We start from the raw sequence: 20026 nt of genomic DNA, 5'->3' as shown, positions 1-20026 counted from the left end.
AATAATGTTTTTAAAAATACAACTAATAAATGTTTACCTTAAAGTACATTTAAAGACACAGGAGACTGAGCACTGAAGAATCCCATGGGTTAACTTGAGGAGATTGTCAACTCTTTTCTCACAAATGTTCCTTTCCAGTCCCTGCGCGGGTGTCCATGACAATCACTCTGTAAGTTTAATGTAATTTATAAATAAAACATAACTCTGCGGAAGGCAAAAACTTCTATTTATTTTTTCTGGGTTTAGCCCATCTTTCAGCAGACTTCAAAGCACAGACAACTTTGTCAATACCAAGAAAGTTCCTAGCAGGATGAAAGACAAGCCTGCGTCTTAGCTAGCTGCTCCCGTGTATCCGCAACATCGTACTCTGCAGATTGCCCCGGCCTCAGTCGTCTTCATCTTCCCTTTCTGTCCACTAGCATTTATGGTGGTAGGGATCTAGTGCCATATATGTCATTATATATGGCACATACGGTTCAAGCTAAGACTGCAAATGGTTATGATGCCCTTTTATAAGCATATGCATTTTTAACTTAACTGTTCGTAAACTAATAATAATAAACTAATATGTTTATTAAGATCCACGAAAGGCGAGCAAATCGCACGTGCTGTCCAGTGTGCAGACATCAGCACAAAGAAAATTCTTTTCTCCAAAGTGCAGGGTGCTTTTTCTACTCATAATCACTGAGAGTAACTTAAGCCCTTATTTATGTTCAGTGTGGCAGTAAAATTGATACACTAAAAAGATTATATAAACTGGTCTTGTTTTAAGATTCAGAGCTTACAAATGAAGCATAAACTTTGCTAATTTAGTTTCCAGATCACAGAATATCTAGTTTTTCTCTTTTTGGTATCTTGTGCTCATAAAGGATAAACTAGCAAGCCAGATTTGTTTTTTAAGGGTTTCTCACTGGACCTGTAGCTCAGCTCCAGTGCTAAACATGGTCCCATAACTCTCCTGTTTTTCCCAGGCCAAATTCTTTCTTCTCTCCTTGCCAGCTCTGGTCGGTGCTCAGCTGTGCTCCATTAGTTCCTGTGGGTTACAGATGGCATCCCAGCTGATTCCAGTTAGCCTCGCAGGACCTCACCTGCCTGCCTCTGTGTGTGTGCGCACACCTGTGCCTCCAAAGCACGTTCATTTAATGCTCACACAATAATGTGTGGGGTTAACGTGAAATTAAAGTCGCATGCTTGTGGTGGTAGCCTGATTGCATATTGCTGGTCTGGCATTACAAGGTTCAAAACAAATAAGGCTCCACGAACTTCAGACGGTGAGGGATGGCTTAGGTCAGGTTGCATTTCAAATGCACGGTGCGCCTCCCATCATGGTGCTTCTCCTGTAGACAGGTTTCCCCCGTTTTGTAGGTGAGCACGGTTGAGGATCAGCATCAGCATCCCTCTTCAGCCTTTTGTCATGGGTACAAGTCATTGACTGCTCACTGAGATGACTTTTCGCATTACTTTCTGCTTTTTCATGTAAGTGTGGCTCTTCTATGGTCTGACAAAGACAGAGTCTCCAGAAAGTCCGGTGTCTAGTTATACTGAGACAGGCGGCTGCCATGTGAAATCGCGATGGGGGTGGTTTCTGGTCTCTCAGACTCGCAGACCAGCGAAAGTGTGGGGAGTAATTACCCTGAGTGTATACCCTGCGCCTGATCGAGCCTTTGTAAAATGAATAGTGTACATAACTGTTAAAAAGGCTGTAAAGCAGTACAGTTGCTGTGCAATTAAATCTGAAGAATACTGGTTGTGTTGTTACTGATAAAATGAAACCATTAGCAATGAATGAGCTATTATTCTTTTCCTGTATTTCTCAGTGTTGTGAGGTAAGTCAGGGTGAAGCCCTCACCAGCAGTTCTTTTCAGGCTTTCTAATGCTTGGTGGTTTGGATCTGGTTACGTTTTTAATGCCCTTCAAAAAGCATACTGGATAACCTTAGCTTCTCTTATGTGTACTGGCAGAAGTTTCCTTCCTTTTTAACTGGGATGGGATAGGCTAGTGCAGGGATCTCAAGGAGGAAGGAAGGAATCTCCCTTAGCTTTTGAAGAGCCAAAGAGGATCAGTTGCTTTGGGCACTCTTCAGAGGGAGAGAAATTTTTCCCATCCTGGTGGACACAGAAGTACAGAGGTCCGGCTCAGCTCCTGGTGAGCAATGGAGAGCTGTCATGGCTTTGGTCCTAACACGCTGTAGGAGTCTGCTCTTAACTTCCCTATGGGCCTTATACTTGAGGTTTCCAAAAAGGCTGCCTAGATGTATAGTGGGGAAGCCTCATAGCCATATATAAGGAAAATATAATCTTTTTTTCTTTTTTTTTTATTCTTAAAAAGTGCTTTCCCTTCTCACAACTGAATAATCCACGCAGTGGCCACGGAAAGGAGAAGGTGGGTCTCTTTCAGAGCAGTCTCTAAAGCAGGCGTGTAATTGTCATTTATTGCTTATGCAAAGAGCTTTCCGGACGGTGAGGGACTGCAGTGGGTTGCTAGCTGGCAGCTCCCTCGTTTGTTGTTCTCTTTCCTTAGCTGTGTGAGTTTGGGGTCTTTTTTTTTTTTTAACTCCTCCTCCCATCTGGCATCTCCTAATTATTTTCTATTACTAATCACTTCTACAGGAAACAGGCTGGACTGTTGAATTAAGAGCCCTGTAAAAGGATAATTTTGTTATTTACAAGTTTCTTACCTCACTTAGACTTTATAATGTGACACTGTATAGCCGGTGATAATCACCTTGGGCTATGATTGTGTCTAATCTCATAAACTGGGCAGGGTCAGGTCTGGTCACTAGTCGAACATGAGAGGCCCAAGGAAAAACCGGAGCTGCGGGAAGCGGGGTTGGTAGCCCCTCTGGCTGTGAACTAATATCCGACATGTCTTGTGTTTTATACCCTCTGCAACGCTGTGTAGCCTGCGTAAATCTGTGCTAAGAGTGTGACTACCAGGGATTTTCCCCACTTACCTCTATCGTTATTCAGATAAGCTACTTCTTCTCCTTACTGTTTGCCGGGGGGGGGGGGCACAGAGTTAGATGAGAGGGGGAAAAGCATTTTCCATTGGTCACTGTTTACATGCTCACAAGTATAAATACATGTCATTTGGCTTCTGGACAAAGATGGAAAGGACATGGAGCTGTGGCGATCTGGTGTGTTGCCCCCCCCGATTCGGTTAGAGAATCCCTTGATAGGCAGGCACATCTGCTCCACTAATAATTGCCCATTCATAAGTGGTTACCAAACCCTTAAGACCCATGAAGAGCAAAATGCTTGTTTGAGAAGTGGTAGCAGAAAGAGTAGTTCGAGGTGCCTAAATGAAGTACGAGACTGTGAAAGAAAAAAAAGAACCACCATTTATCATGGGGTTAATGCTGCAGAAGCTGATCTCTTCTAGCCCTTGTTTTTTCCTTTTAATCTTTCACAAGAAAAGAAGGTACTTTCAGATAAAACTTCTTATGCTTAGTTTTCGTCTCTAGTTGAATGTTTTTCTTTTCTGAATTTGAACGAAGTAAGGAGAGCAGTTTTGTTACTAAGCTCAATAAACTGCTTGCTCTTATTACTTCAAACCTGTCACACTCGTCATCAGCGAAGACAGCAACTCTTGACAGTTTTGCAAAGTCTTCCTTTGATCATTAATTCTTAGAACATAAAACTTTTCCGTATTTAACCTTTTTTTTCTGCATGGCGTCAACAGTTAGAAACAGCGTCGCTTCTGGCGTTCACCGTTCCTACAGTCGTAATGTTTAAGGAAGGTGAGAATCATCACGCTGAAAAATCTGATTCTCAGTTGATGAACGGTCGTTGCTCTAATCCTCCTCATCTTAGTATTGATATTCTTCACATCCATACAGCTTCCAAGATAACTATGGGATGGTGTGTTTCTAATAGTGAAGTTCCTAGTATAATGCACTTGGACTGTATTGCTTTTTAGTGGGGATTATTATTATTGCGTTTGGTTAGAGCTAAAGCATTTTGAAATAGTTTGCCTAAGGAACATTAGAGCTAGTATCCCAAAGTATAATATCCTCTATTAAACCGTAGTGATGTGTGTGTGTGATTTAGTAAATTTATTTTATCTTTTCCAATTTGTGAATTAGATTAGTGCCACTTAGAGGCAAGAGCTTTTTCCCCTTCCTGAGAGGAGTGGAGGAATACTGTAAACATAGGAAAGGCTGTATTCCCAATCTCCATTCTGCATGTAATGGTGAAATGTTTTAAAAGCTCTGTGCTTTATATCATGTATCAAATAGTTTATTGGTTGGAGATTTCTAATGATTTTACACTGCTGGAAATCTCTCGAAGCATTTACCAAAGTTAACGATGGTGAATTACATTTGCATTCAGGCATTTCTGTGAATTGGCTGATGATTAGAGTAATGATGTGTTTAAAACAAATGCACAAAAATTGCAGAAAGTATTGCGCGTTGTTATCTTTCGCAGAATTTGAAGTGCTCAGTCTCTTAAGTGACAGCTTCTCATTCCCTCCAGCCTCCAGATCCTTGCTAGCATTTGTCGCAGCGCTGCAGCCGGGTGCCTGGAAGCTGCCTGTCACCTTTGTCACATGCTGGAGTTTGCAAGGCAGACTCACTGCTCAGGAAGTGGATAATGCTGGGAACTTACTGGATAATTATTTTTGTTTTATGGGCCTTATGGGTTAATTCTTGTGGGCCATTTTTATTGTTGAAAATTCAAACAACCTTAGCGTTAGAAACCTTGAGCAGCGTCACTTAAAGTGCTGGTTGATGGTGGCAGTACAGATAAAAAATTGCCCTGTAAGACAAGATTAAAAACATGACTTAAGTTAGAAAAAAAGCAGTTGTGCTGGATTAACATTTTGTTCATTGCCAATGAATTTAAGAAATGGAACCAAATCCCAAACTTAGTCTTTCAGCTTTGACGTGCCCTATACGCAAAATAAGAGCTTCTGACCAAAGCCTCTGAAATCCCAAATGTCAGATCTTTGAGTTACTGATTGGGACCTAGGACTGGTGTATTTCAACTGAAAATAGACATCAACTAAACATTATATTGCAAGAAACCACAGACTTGCCGGAAAACAAAACGATCTAGTTGAAGATGTCCCTGCTTACTGCAGGGGGGTTGGACTAGATGACCTTTAAAGGTCCCTTCCAACACAACACATTCTATTCTATTCTATTCTATTCTATTCTATTCTATTCTATTCTATTCTATTCTATTCTATTCTATTCTATTCTATTCTATTCTATTCTATTCTATTCTATTCTATTCTATTCTATTCTATTCTATTCTATTCTATTCTATTCTATTCTATTCTATTCACAAAACACCCCAAAGGCCCTCCTGTGTAAGAGAAGTTGTATAACCTGTCTGCCTGCCTCTCCCCAAAAAGGTAAATAATCTACATAGCCCAAATTTATGATGGGGGAGTTGCATTGCTCGCCCCATTTTGAATCATTCAAAATTACTCAGTTTTAAATGAAGACATTATTTAAATTTGTTTCAAAGACGCTGGGTTTGACCATTTGAAACGATGGTTTCTTGAGTGCCCTTCTCAAGAATTTTTAGCAGTTATAGCTTCCTCTAGGGAAATGGGATGCTTCCTGCCCTTACATGAAAATGTTCATGGCAGAGGCATTTTAAAATGTTAATTAGGAAACTAAGAGGGAATAAATAGGGAAGATGAACCATATGTGGAAAAGGAGAAATAAGAAAATGGGAACGTTGGTCAACAGAATGTAAAATGAGCTTTTTCTGAGAATGTGATCAGGGATTAGAAGATTTTACGGGTGGCAATAAACTGATAATTTGATAATAACTGATAATTTGACTTTGGGAGCAGAGGATAATCCCACTGCCAATTCCACTCTGCTTTCATTCATTGCAGGTTTCAAATCAGTCCTGATTTAAATAGAGATTTATGCAAGGATAGTGGGAGCCTACATGAGAGACTCATTTGAAGGATGATCAGCCTACCTCGTTTTCTGAATCTGCTTAATTGCATTGTGTAAAATGGATGTAGACCTTGACCCACAGTGCTGGGGCACCTCTGCCCATGGACGCACATGCACCTAGAAAACTGGGAATGGGGGTCTGCAAGGAGCTGATGGACTGCGATGACTCTGTGCTGATTACACACATTTTGTAATTTTTCTGCAGTTAAGTGGTCCATAAGCGGGTTTTCACCGTTATAGATTTTGCAAGTATGTCCGTGTCACAACTCTAGTATTCCTTCAGGTTAAAAATTGTTTTCTCCTTGATTCGTGGGGCCGAGTTAAGGGATAATTAAGGAAGGATTAGGAGACTTTGCACTCTTAGTCTTATTTATGCTAAATAAGTATGATTATGGACTGAAAGTGTGTTGAAGAAAGAAACTGTGGCAGCACATGTATCATAGCAACATAGCTTATTCAGGAAGTGGATAGATTCAAAATAGAGCACGTGCCAAAGGAGCAGGTGTAGTCTGAAATACAAAGAGTGTTTGGAAATTAATGAGCTGCAGTTTTCAATTATAACATACATTGAATTATTCTAAATTGAATTACTGTGTAGAACAAAAAAAGGCTAATATTAGATGCATTAGACTGCCAGAAAAGACTAATGTGAAATGAATATTATACATCAGGTAAGAAAATATTAATGAGACATAAAAAGAAATTTCCATACTGCTTGCCCATGCTATACCAGTAGCAAAAGCTCCTATTCCATGAGGAATAAATGAAAAAAAGCCTAATAAATATGATAATAGAAGGACTTTGCGGATTACATGATTGTCACTATCCCTAAGTGTATACATTTTCAGCTACAAAAAGATAGAGGCTCATTGTAAAAACTGCTTTTATCAATATGATTCTTAAATGGATAAAAGAAGTGTTGCAAATTATTTATTTCATAAAGTTTGGCCGCTGTCAACATTTCCTTGCTAGGATACAGGTAAGGTTCCTCACCAAAGGGTATGGTTAAGCTTTTTGATGGGCCTTCTCTTTTTTTCTTTTTTAATTTTTATTTTTCCTTTTATTTGAGGAAGTCCTTATAACTGTGGGTCAGATGAGAAATAAACTATCACCAGTCCCTCGCGGTTTCAGAAGATTAGTCTAACAGCCTGTTTTCTCATATGATACTGAAGTGTAGTATATTAGTAACAAAGGGCATTTGCCAAAAGAGGGGCATTCATGCAGCTGCGGATTTGCATTCTATTTTGACTGTTATCACTCCTATAGTGCACCTTGTCTTGTGGCATTTATAAAAGACTTTTAAGGTCCATTTGGAATACAGTCTGCCTTGACGTGTCACAAGTCAAGAGGCTTTTGCTGGAGCGACTCCTCACTGCGATGAACATCGGTTGTGTGTCAGTCACAGCGGCACGGCTCTCCGCAGGCCAGTGAGGAGACACGCCACAGGCCAGGGAAGGGAAGAAGACACGATGCTGTTAGCTGAAACAGAAAATGATGACGAGATGGAGAAGCTGCTGAGGAGCAGCCTCTGCATGTTGCTGGGCAGTGTGAGGCTTGCTCCCTTAGGCAGAGCTCCTTGCTCCATCAGCTCCTCACAGGGGGAACGGTTTCACGAAGGGTAACGGTTTTAACTGAAAGAGGGCAGATTCAGATTGGATATTAGGAAGAAATTCTTTACTGTGAGGGTGGTGAGGCACTGGAACAGGTTGCCCAGGGAAGCTGTGGCTGCCCCATCCCTGGAAGTGTTCAAGGCCAGGCTGGATGGGGCTTTGGGCAACCTGGTCTAGTGGGAGGTGTCCCTGCCCATGGCAGGGGGTTGGAACTAGATGATCTTTAAGGTACCTTCCAACCCGAACCATTCTGTGATTCTATAGCTGCAAGACAGACCTGTCTAGCCCCGATTTAGCAATGCGTAACGGTGTAAAAGTTAAACTATGTGAGCAGTCCTCCTGGTCTCTCTGCTCCCGCCTTTCCGGGGGAGAGGAGTGCCTGGCATAGGCGGCTGCTGTAACTCACTGTTTAGCTTACCACCTCCATGGCCCAGGCTCCTGGCAGGAGGAGAGGAAGATAGGATGGACCAAAACCAAAGCTATAAAGGATGGAAGGGTGGATGGAAAGGACCGAAAGCAAAGCTGTAAAGGACAGCTTCGTGTGAAGGATTTACTGGAGACAAATTCTGGTGTTTCAGGAGGCTGCTGTCTTTGCTCATGAACTGTCTTGAACCCTTTGCCTGGGGAACAGTGATGCTGCCAGCCCCCTGAGGCAGGGAGGTGGCATCTTCTGTGCTCTACCAGCTTTTCATCCTCTTCTGAACTTAACCAAGTTTGGCTGGGGCTTGACCCCCTTTTAATGCAGCTTGTTTCTCCAAGGAAAGAAGGGGGTTGTGGTAACGAGCTCCTGCAAAGCAAGGAGAGAATTGCTGAGGCTGATACCTCAGCTTGAACTCATGGTCATGGGGAACTGCCTTCCTCAACGCAGTCAGAGTTAGGAGTGAAAAGAGGTCGTTTCTTAGCTTTCTGGGTAGCTTTTGTCATGGTGTTTGATTGGCACATCCTGCCTCTAGCGTCACACAGCTTGGTAGCAGCTCTGCTTTTGTCGAGCAGTCATATCTTGCCCTTGCGAGCAGGCTGGTAGTCTCTGTTTATAAGGGAAGGGCTGGAGCAGTTGGTTATTTTATTACCTGGGGCCGTAGGGATGTCCTGCGTTGGTGTCTGTAGGGTGGCTTACCTGTGGCTTTGGTCAGCTCAGGACCAGATCAGGACAAGGCAGAAGCCCCAGGAGGATGGCAGGACTGTGCCGTCTTGCCCAGAACACAGCCCTGTGAGGAAGCATGTTATTATTTATACAGCATAGACGAAGACGTAGCTATTGCTTGTAAAACCCAGCTTAGCACCATTATTAATTACAACATCCACGTCCCTGACAGTGTGCATTCCCACATGGCGACCCCTGTGGTGGCATTTGTACCTACGGAGCGTGAAGGAAATCCCCAGAATTACCTCCGCTCCTTCAGGGGACACAGCGGGCCAGTTGCTGACCTGAGTAAAAGCTACGTCGCTCGATGTGAGCAAAGTCTTCCAGAAACTTCTTACTGCGCAATTTTTAGTTTGTTTTGCCATGGCTAGGTCAGTGGTTATATACCCAGATAGCCCCCTCCCTCAGAAAAGAGATGTGCTGTTTGCCACTGAAAAGTGCCTTGCTTTTGTGCCACTACCCAGAACAGCAAACGTTAATTGTTTTTGCCTTGTCAGTTATCGAAAGAGAGGGATAGTCGCAGTGGATGCTTTTTGCCAGCGCGCGGTTTCGACTTGTCGTTTGCAAAGGCTGATGTTGGTAACCGCCAGGAGCGAATCCACAACGCGTCGTGCCACTAGGAACAAACTAAGCCAGCTGACCTAGAGCCGAACCAGCTGCGGTGACCGGTAGGTTATAGGACTAAAGCTGCAGATAAGTGACTTTTCTCTTGGCTTCCCCTAAGATCTCTTTGCTTTTTTTATGAGTGTGCTCCCTTGTTATGAAAACAAGGGTACTTCAGGGTATTTCTGGGAAGCACATCAGTGCGATCATAAAATCTTCCCAAATAATGCTAGTACACTCTAATTGTATTGCGCACTACAGTACCAAATGACCTCACTTTTTATGCAGTGATTTGTAGCAGCAATATTGGGCAGAATTTTTTCCATATTCTTTTTCCATAACTTTGATTTAGATTTTTTTTTTTAATTTAACAATCATACTTTAAACCAAGCCAACACTTTGGCTGATTTTGTTTAATTAAGGTTTTAATTTAAAAAAAAAAAAAAAAAAAAATTAAAAACTTCTTTTTAAATTCTCGGTATAAAAATGTTCACTACCCGCTGGGGAAATCACATACACTTTTATCAGAAATAAAAATTGAAAAATGTAAAATAAATATAAAATAAATATAGAAATATAATAAAAATATAATAGCCATTTCTTTAGCTTCTGCAAGAAGCGTTTCACTGTGAGGTGGGGGGTGGGAAGGTCTGATTTAATTAGAAGCCAGTCCATTTGGAAAATTTTCTTATAAAAAATGGAACTTTTCCCAGCAGTAAGTTTTCATCATTCAACCACGTCTTAAACCCCAACTCCCCTGTGGGTAGCTGCGGACTCAAAGCGGGGTTGTGTGTTGCCTGAGGATCCCGATGTACTTTGAGCATTGTGTGAGCCCGATGCTGTCTGTGTGCCAGGTGAATGTGGCTGTGTTGGAATGGCGGCAAGAGAAGTCTTACCCTGGTGGCTGAGACCTGCGTGATGGTCCTTCCCATCCAGCTCCTGAAATATCAACCTTTGGGTTGAACTTGGAATAGCGTTCCTACCCTCCGCTCTCATCGTCTGTCTGTGGGCAGAGGCTATGCCTGGCATCAGCCTGTCTACAAGCGAAGAAAATGAAATGAAAACAGCCTATCACCAAGTCTAAATAAAAAGTAACATTTTGGGCTCCCCTTGCCCCCCCCTTGGAACAATTCGGTGAAAGATATGACTGGGAAAATTACAATTTAGTATGGAACAAGCCTCCACCAAGAACTGCATTGAGGAAACTGGGCTCAGTTTCACAATTTGACTGATTAGCTTTTGAAAATCATGTACCGAGCCCATAAAATACGCTCATAAAGCGTTTGGGCAAGGAAGGATTTTTCTGAGCGTATACATTTGGCTAAGTTAGCAATACAGCGAAACAGAACACAGCAAAATATACAGTGGCTAACCGCATAGCAACCCAAATGTCTTGTTTCTGTAGATACGTACAATAGGGCATCATCTTTGATTTTTTTAAAAAAATGCATGCAATATAACTGCTGGTTATTATTATTATTAAAATACATTCCTTAGAGGGAAGGGATCATAAGTCTGAAACAATAAAGGCATATTTAGTCATAATAACATGGAAATGCCATATGAGAATGAAAAGCCTGCAGTGCCTTCGCGAGACAAGAAAACACGATACTGTGTTTGAGAGAGGAGCCAGGCGGCCGTGAAACTAAACACTGCATCGTTTGGAAATGCACGTGGGGTTCAGGAGGTCTCATCAAGTCTAATCTGGGCATTTTAGGACTTGTTGAGTTTAACCTGACTCTTGAATTTTCCGTTTTGTTGGTTTGGGTTTTTTTTTTTCTGAGGTGGTTTTGGTTTATTCCTCAACAAATGGGAAATGCATCGATTTGCCTTTTTAGAAGGATAATTTGGCCGACGTTGACTGAATTGTGTGACTGCACTAAACTTACATAATGTGTCTGTCAGAGAGTGACTAACTGGAATTTACTGCAAGCCATGGAGGACTTTCACATCAATTCTGTGGAGTCTTCGTAATAAGACTTACTGGTTGTGAGATTAGTACTAGAAAATAGGCGTACATTATCCAGCTAACACCGAGAGCAAATAGTGCTCAAGAAAACAGCTGTTTCTCCCGCACCCTGAAGGACTGCTCCAGGGGGAAGTAAGGAAACCGGAGTCCCGGTAGGACCTAGGCTGAACCACTTTTATAGTTGAGGTTCTACAACAAATGAGAACATTTGAAATAGCAAATTACAGTCTTTTTTTTTTGTCTTTTTTTTTTTTCCCCTTTAGTCCCTATGTACAATGTAGAACCTCTAAACAGATGTCTTGCTTTAAAGGTTGTCACGTTACTGGGTTTGGGTTTTTAGTGCTCATTTAAGTGACTAAAATGTACAGGACAGAGAGGCTGCTCCAGTGGTGGGCTCTGCTGAGAGGTCGCTCAGCTATGACTTCCAGTCATGCCATTTTCAGTTCACCTCCCTCCTGTGAAACCACGTCCTTAGATTAAAGTTAAAAAAGACAGCCCTGCAGTTTCCTCCCTCATGGAGTCTTACAGAATCACAGAATGGCAGGGGTTGGAAGGGACCTCTGGAGATCACCTAGTCCAACCCCCTGCCAGAGCAGGGTCACCCAGAGCAGGTTGCACAGGAACACGTCCAGGTGGGTTTGGAATGTCTCCAGAGACGGAGACTCCACCACCTCTCTGGGCAGCCTGTGCCAGGGCTCTGCCACCCTCAAAGGAAAGAAGTTCCTCCTCATGTTTAGGTGGAACTTCCTCTGTTCAAGTTTGTGCCCGTTACCCCTTGTCCTGTCACTGGGCACCACTGAAAAGAGCCTGGCCCCATCCTCCTGACACCCACCCTTTAAGTATTTGTAAGCGTTGATAAGATCCCCCTCAGTTGTCTTTTTTCCAGACTAAAAACACCCAAATCCCTCAGCCTTTCTTCATAAGGGAGGTGCTCTGGCCCCCTCATCATCTCGGTGGCCCTTTGCTGTCCCCTCTCCAGCAGTTCCCTGTCCTTCTTGAACCGGGGAGCCCAGAACTGGACACAGCGCTCCAGATACAGCCTCACCAGGGCAGAGCAGAGGGGGAGGATGACCTCCCTCCACCTGCCGACCGCACTCTGCACAGCATATTGCTCCCTACACATGCGATGATTGCAAATGTCTGTCACAAACAACTAACAAAAAAATAAAATCAATACGTTACTTAGAAAGTATTTTCCTCCTCAGATGTCTACCTCTTTTTCATCTGGTATGTAGCAGACTATCTAATAACTGTCCCCATTAAGGATGCCTTCAGACAGCGTAAGTTTTAAAGATAACTGTTGGGAAACGAAAGGGCTGTGGAGAGGAGACACAGTTGGCAGGTGGGAGCGCAGTAGCCACTGGTGGAGAGCAGGCAGTGAATCGAGAGTAGGCCAAGGGTGTAAAAAGAAGAGCAGGACCTGCAGGCTGCTAGGCATGGACCCCCTGGTCCATGAATTCACACCTGGAGGTGTTCAAGGCCAGGCTGGATGGGGCTTTGAGCAGCCTGGTCTGGTGGAAGGGCAGCGGGGTTGGAACTAGATGATCTTTAAGGTCCCTTCCAACTCGAACCATTCTATGGTGAATGCGTGTATGCGTTGTGGAATTATGTCATCTGAAAGCAGTTGTATGATTTTTAATTGCAGCATTACTTTATGATAGGGAAATATATGTAAAAAATAGATAACAAAGATAGATTGTTCATAATTTTTCAGTTGCTAGCTTTATGGCTTTAACTTTCTTTCAGTCGAGGTTTGTGGTGTGCACAACTACAGTGCATATGGCACATGTGACGGGCTGTAGGTGAGCCCAGTATTCCTGTATTTGTAAACAGCCGAAAATGCTTCGCACTGAACAATGGGAAGCTGATTTATGTAAAACCAATAAGCAGTCTGAGTTAGGTTACTGTAACACAAAGTAATGTTGGAATTAAAATTCATAATCTTACAACTGCTTTCCAGATTATAATGCATTTTCATAATTACAGCCATGAGATAGGACCTCTCCCTGTTGGGTAGTTTTGCTTACCTTTTTATTGGCATTCTTAAGATCTAATTTTCCAGAATCCAGAGATCAGTTTCTACTAACGCGACTCTGAAGTGCAATTGAAAATAAATCAGTTCTTCAGAATTAGGAAAAAGGAGGCTGGTAATTAAGGAATAACTATGTCAAAAACCAAATATGCGCTCTACCAACGACTGAAAGGAAAATTCAGAATGCTTTATCTTGCTTCTTAAGTGGAATTATACAAAATAATAGGGGTTGATCCAGATAGCAAATGTACTCTTGAAAAACGCTGGGCTATTTATTTCCAACAAATTCAATTTTCAAAGAGTTTAGAGTCCCTGGTGAGGCCACATCTGGAGCACTGTGTCCAGTTCTGGGCTCCCCGGTTCAAGAAGGACAGGGAACTGCTGGAGAGGGGGCAGCAAAGGGCCACCGAGATGATGAGGGGACTGGAAAACCTCTCTTATGAAGAAAGGCTGAGGGATTTGGGTCTTTCTGTTCTGGAAAAAAGACGACTGAGGGGGGATCTTATCAACGCTTATACATACTGAAAGGGTGGGTGTCAGGAGGATGGGGACAGGCTCTTTTCAGTGGTGCCCAGTGACAGGACAAGGGGTAACGGGCACAAACTTGAACAGAGGAAGTTCCACCTAAACATGAGGAGGAACTTCTTTACTCTGAGGGTGGCAGAGCCCTGGCACAGGTGGTGGAGTCTCCGTCTCTGGAGACATTCAACCCCGCCTGGACGCGTTCCTATGCAACCTGCTCTGGGTGACCCTGCTCTGGCAGGGGGTTGGACTAGGTGATCTCCAGAGGTCCCTTCCAACCCCTGCCATTCTGTGATTCTGTGAGCCTACGTTTCCTGAACTCTACAATTTGCTTACTGAATGTGTTGTCACTTAAAGCTGTTTGGTGAGGATGACTCCTGTGGGGCAGGTTTTAGGTCCACTGTGTTCCATGGGGACTTTTATGTCATGTAGTCCTTGGGAATGAAATGGTGAAGTGGCTTTAGCTAGAAAGGAAGGAGAGAATGAGGTTGAAAGCCTGTCTGCTTCCTGCTCCCCTGAGTCCCTACTATTCTCACACTTCACGTAGATGAGGTGGTCAGTTTTTGCCATCTCTTACTCCTCACCTCCTTTTTCTTGGTCTCCTGTTGCCATGGAGTGTTACACTTAGAAGGACGTGCAGAAAAATGCGAGAGGGGCATTTATTCACCTCCAGCAGAAACGAGTAGTTAAAAGCAAGACAGGCGGATTGAGGTAGAGGTTGGAAAAGTGTTTCTCAGTAGGATGGATCAACCAGCCTCCTGTCTGTATTGAAACTGGGAGCTGAGCCAGATACTCCTAAGGCCCCTGTATGAGCTGCTAATGCCCGACAGCTTCATCCTGTGTAATCCATAGCCAGTGTTTCGATTATTAGCTATTAACTTGCATTGCAGATTCGCGGCTGGTGAAGCACGTACGTTGATCCTTAACCTCTGCAACCTGACCCTATGCTGAAACCCAGCTGATTTTTAAAACCCGTAGAAAAGGTTTTGGTGGCCACGCAAGGGAACGGAGGAGGGGCTCGCGGTGAGCGTTACTCTCGGCTGTACTGGCAGGATCGAGCTGAATGGTAACGCTGTGATCCAGCTGCAAAACACACACCAATTCCACCCAGAAGACTGCGACAAACTGTGGTTGTTACTGAGTCATGAGAGTTAAAAATACCTTTGCTGCAGAAGGGAGAGCGGTTATGGTGCTGCAGGGGAGGGAGGGCTGTGTCCTGGCCAGCAGCGCAGGCAGGCTGTGCCCGAGGGAAGCTCTTCTTGTGCCCTAAATACCGGGACAGCGGTCAGCCCCAGGGTGTAAATCACTGCCATGCTAAGTCAGAATAGAGGTCCGTTTTTGCAGTCTCTGTCAAAGACTGTTCACAAATGCTTGGAGAGCACTGGAAGAAAAAGGGCAGGAGTTGGGTGGCCATCATGGTGTCCCCTCCTGGCCGTCAGTGAGCAGATGAAAGGAGCCCCCCTGAGCTGCGCCGCCTGGGCGAGCAGCTTCGGGTGGATACGGCATGGGCTGCCCTGGTCCTTTGTGAGCCCAGGACACTTTGGCTCTGCGGCGGAGCGTTAATGTTGCTGGTGTGAAATACTTGTTCCCTTTGGCTTGTGTGAGGGGTAGCGAGGACCACATTGTCCTGCGCACGTTTCATGGTCAGTCGCATCAGTCCAAACAGCAGGTTTCCGTCTGATCGAAGAATAATATGTTTTATAATATGTTCATAAACCCCTAATGAGAGGCACCACAGAATTCAGGGCTTAGGTCTTTGGTTGAAAGGGTGGTGAACTTTTTTTGGTAGCATTTATGTTCACATCACTACCAGAAGAGGCTGATGGGAGTTTGTCGAGCCTCTTTTTACATGAAAGGCGTTGAAAAATGTAATTTTAAAGGAAGAGTGATGAGCGTCAAGGGTTGCGTTAACTCCTTACCTCCAGGCGCCCGGCCCGCGTCAGACGGGGGGGGTCGGGGACGGCCGCTTTCTGTGGCGTCCCCCGGGGCTGCAGTTGTCCGTGCGCACCTGAGGATGCCCCGACACCCCGCGAAGGGGCGAAGCGATGCCATTTTGCGGCGGTGCGTGACTCATCCCTGGCTCTCAGCCCTCCCGCTGCTACCTCTCCCGCAGCCCAGACGGGGAGGGGGAGCGGCGCTGCCCGCCTCGACGGGGTTTCATTGGCTGCGGACGCGGCGAGGAGGAGGAGGAGGAGGAAGGGGGGGGTGTCCGCGGAGCCGCCCACGGGGCGGTGCCGGCGCCGAGCGGAGTCGCCCCCCGCAGCGGGCAGCGGGGCGGGAGGAGGGCGCGGAGGCGCAGCCCCGCCGCCGGGCGCTGATGGAGGGAGAGGCCGCGGGCTGCTCCCCCGCTTGCCGCACATGCCCGGCCCGCCGGTCGCCCACCGGCAAGCCTGACCCGCCTTCCCCCCCCGGCCCGGCTGGAAGGGGAGCCCGCCTCGCTGAGTTAGCCCCGCGGTGAACGAGTGCCCTGCCACGGCCGCGCCGCCCGCCCCGGCAGTTTAGGTTCCCGAAATGGTCTTTTGGGGTTTTTCAAACCGAGTCTGATACACACACAAGGGCGCGGATCGGTGCTGGGGAGGGGGCTGTTCCTCCTGCCCCTCGGCTCCAACATGCCGTCCAAAGAGTCCTGGTCAGGGCACAAAGCGAATAGGTCTGCGGTGCACAACTCGAAGCAGGAGGGCCGTCAACAAGATTTATTGATAGCAGCCTTGGGGATGAAACTGGGTTCTCAGAAGTCGTCCGTGACAATCTGGCAACCCCTTAAACTCTTTGCTTATTCGCAGTTGACGTCGCTTGTCAGGAGAGCAACGCTGAAAGAAAACGAACATGTTCCAAAATACGAGAAGATTCATAACTTCAAGGTAAGACCCTATGCTACTTATTTATTTTTAATGCACAGGGACTATAGTTCTTATTTTAAAATGGGTCCAGTATTGCAAGGAAATAATATATATGCAGACTGTGACTTTTTGGGAACTTAAATGCTTCAGTTAAATCTCATTGCTGGTTAAATCAATTAGACATCTTTAGACCATATCAGCAGAAGAATGAGGATTTTGTTGTTGTCTGCATGTATTTGTTTGAATAATATTTGCCGTATCTAGGTTCCCTCTTTTATTTAGAATCGGTTTACACCAAGAGGTGAGAAAAACTGGCAAAGTTTTCTTTCCATTCAAATGAATGTAGTTCAGCTCCGCTTATGATAATGCGATAGTGAAAAATCTTTTGGATCTGTGATTAGAGGATTAAACTGATCTTATCTGAGTCTGTCGCCGGTAAATAGCTTTGGAGGTAAGAAGCATGTTCTGCTGCATCTGGATTGAGCAGATGGTCTGCATTTCCCTTAGTTTCTGGCTTTTCTCCTGTATTAATGAATTGAGTGTGTTGAAAGCAGCATGGCTTATACCATGGGGCTATTGGAGCTGCTGGCATTAGCAACTGCCTTGTGTTTTAATAAAATTTACTTAGTCTTCTATGTAGCTTCTAATTATCGTTTTCATTATTTTAAATAAGCGATGCTTTTTGGTAGGAGACACACACGTCAATACAACATGGGCACGTTTTGTGTCTGTATCGTTAATAAGCGTCCAGTAAGGATTTAGTAAATGAACCTTTTAGCAGTCAAATGCATTACATAATAGGCAGGCTGTGTTTGTAAGACTAAGTGAATTGGTGTTACACTGAATTCCTGTAGATGACGGTACAAACTTCATATATAGTACCTGAAGCCCAGATTTTGTCTTTAATGTGTGGGTTTTTTCCCCCGTTTAGCTTTTGCTTTTATTTCTTTTAGGAGAAGGGGAAATCAGTAATGTAATACTGGCACCTGATGATATAAGCATCTGTTAATTGTCTCTTATTTTCAGTTTTGATTTCCATCACGTGCCTGTGCATGTACACATGTGTGCACATACATGTATTTACCTATCGTCCATGTGATTCTATTTAAACCACCTTCTGGCTTTTGAGTTCAGATAATCACTAAAATTAGAAACTTTATATGATCAGGATGTTTTGTTTGACTTGAGTTCTTCAATAAAGCATGATTTTGAAAACCATGTACAAAATGTTCTATAAAAAAGTGTGTAATATGAACGCTTGGCATAAAATAATCCTGCTGGCTGTCAGTTAAATGCAGAGCATTTTTTCACAGGCTCCTGAGGTCTCCTACAGCTCTGAAATGTCTTGCAACTTTCATTTGTTCCTTGAAGTTCGAAGACAATTCTTGCAGATAGCGATTTTCCATGTACTACAGTGTATGTAGGATAATACGTATTTAATTTTGCGCTCATTTGTATTCCTTAGTTGCTTTCTTCTAACAGCCTGAAACACATCTGTTTTGAAAATAATCCGGTAACCTGATTTTCATTGCTTTGGGTTTGTTTATTTGTTTTTCTTCCAGAAATTTGTTTCTGGAAAATTTGAAAGCTGTGAGTTTTCCAGTCTTTTTTCAAAAACAAATTACGCGTCTGATCCAAGGTCATAGGTACAGCACAGACTTTCCACACAGATTGTTTTCTTTATGATAGTTGTACTGTAGTTCCTTTATTCATACAGTTGCTAGAAAAATATACCTTGAAAGGTAACTCTTTTCTGAAGTCAGTGAAATGGAGTCACCTTACGCAGATAATTGTTGCTATAAAAAAGTAGAAGGGAACAAACCCCTCACCCCGTAAAGGGTGCATGGCACCCAACCTGCCTGCTGAAGGAATGCTGCTGGCGTTCGCAAGCTCTAAATGCGGCCACTGTCCCATTTTTCTAAAAAAATAACCTTACGCTCTTCATAATTCTTGTGTTATGGATCTGAAATGAGTGGCCATCCTTAGCTCATGCGCTTCTCTCCTTTATCGGCCCTTGCATCTGTCAAGTTTTGCTTCTCGCGTGTGTAGACGTCATCATTTAAAATCTCTACAGAAGTCTCCTAGGTTGCCTGCCAAGCGGCAAATGTGCCACCCATGTGGGAAGGAAGGAAATGTCAGTCCCAGAGTCTTCAAGCTAGACTTTTGAAACAAGACAAGAAAAAAACAACCCAGAAATGAAATAAATTTATATAGTCTTCTAACCAACAGCGACTGCTGTCCCCAGAGGCTCCACTGGCAAAAAGGAGGGCGCAGGCTGCCCTGTACCTCCGCGGCTAATCTTCTCTTCGTTATACAGGCAACGAGGCAACAGATAGGGACCGCTGGCCCTTTGCCAGCTGCTTCTTTGATCGGGCACATCGCTAGTCACAGAAATGAAGGGGTCTCAGATATCCCTTTATACTGGAAATGCTGTAACATCCCAGCAGAGGGAGGAGAAGTGGAGAGTCATTAATGCGCAACAACCAGCAGTTGTCATCTTGGAGAAGGGAAGAAGACAGCAGCAGCCGCTCTGGAGACGGGCTGGGGCTAGCAGATGCCCGAGGGGCTTGGCCACAGGTTGGGAGACCCCCGTTCTCCCTCCGCTCCTCCAGCTCCTGTCCCTGTGGGGTGGGTAGCTGGGGATGCAAGTGGAGTTTGAACCCTCGGAGCCTGTTGCCTCCAGCAGAGCTCAAGTCGAGGAGCGTGGTGGCAGAGGAGCAGTGTAGCGATGGTCCGCACAGGAGTGCGGATGCCTAGGGAAGGGGTGAACACAAAAGCTGCTTTTAACTCTTAAATCATCAAGAGGCCTCCCGAATAAGTCTGTTAAGCTATGTTTCACTCCGAGGGTTGTTCGAAAGAAGAATGTGAAGACAGCCCTGCTAGGAGTGCTGACACGGCTGGGTTTTTGAAAGGTGTTTGATCTTATTTAAATCTGCTGGAATGTGAGTCGTCTCCTGCCTGAAGGGAGCAGGCTGGCCAGCTGGGGCGACCGGGAGCTCTGTGGGCAGAACTGGCTGCTGATGGTCTCCAGCTCCGTAATATTCTCCCAACTGGGGAGGTCTGGTCTCTCACGAGCACATCTCAAATGCAAATACAGAGTGGCTGAATTCTCTTAAATTACTCTCCATAAGTAAAGAAAGGGATGATGATTTATAAATGTCAGGTCTGACTGAGTTTTTAATGCCCATTCCTCAGGATGAGAGCTAGGTATTAAAAATAGTTGTATTTTTTTAAGCATATTTGAGCTTTTTTTTATGTATAAAAAGTTTTCAATTAATATTTCTGTGTTCTCTAGAAATCTAATATAAAAGATTCATTTTCTGTTAATTCAAGTCTATCAGCTGAGAGACATCTACATTGTTTGACACAGCATTTTATTTAGCTCT

The 20026-nt window shown here is 44.3% G+C and overlaps 1 protein-coding gene across 3 annotated transcripts in view; it reads left to right on the top strand.

The window, feature by feature from the left end:
- Positions 1–20026, top strand: part of CHN1 (chimerin 1) — a 106520-nt gene that overhangs the window by 56669 nt on the left and 29825 nt on the right. For all 3 annotated transcript variants that reach the window (XM_063340472.1, XM_063340470.1, XM_063340471.1), the window contains one exon: positions 16584–16661. In XM_063340472.1, coding sequence (XP_063196542.1) covers positions 16584–16661 — 78 coding nt within the window. The remainder of the gene's footprint in view (positions 1–16583; positions 16662–20026) is intronic.

Source organism: Chroicocephalus ridibundus, chromosome 7 (assembly GCF_963924245.1).
Source record: "Chroicocephalus ridibundus chromosome 7, bChrRid1.1, whole genome shotgun sequence".
NCBI lineage: Eukaryota > Metazoa > Chordata > Aves > Charadriiformes > Laridae > Chroicocephalus > Chroicocephalus ridibundus.
The sequence above is the reverse complement of the archived record's forward strand: the minus strand, read 5'-3'. Positions and strand labels throughout refer to the sequence as shown.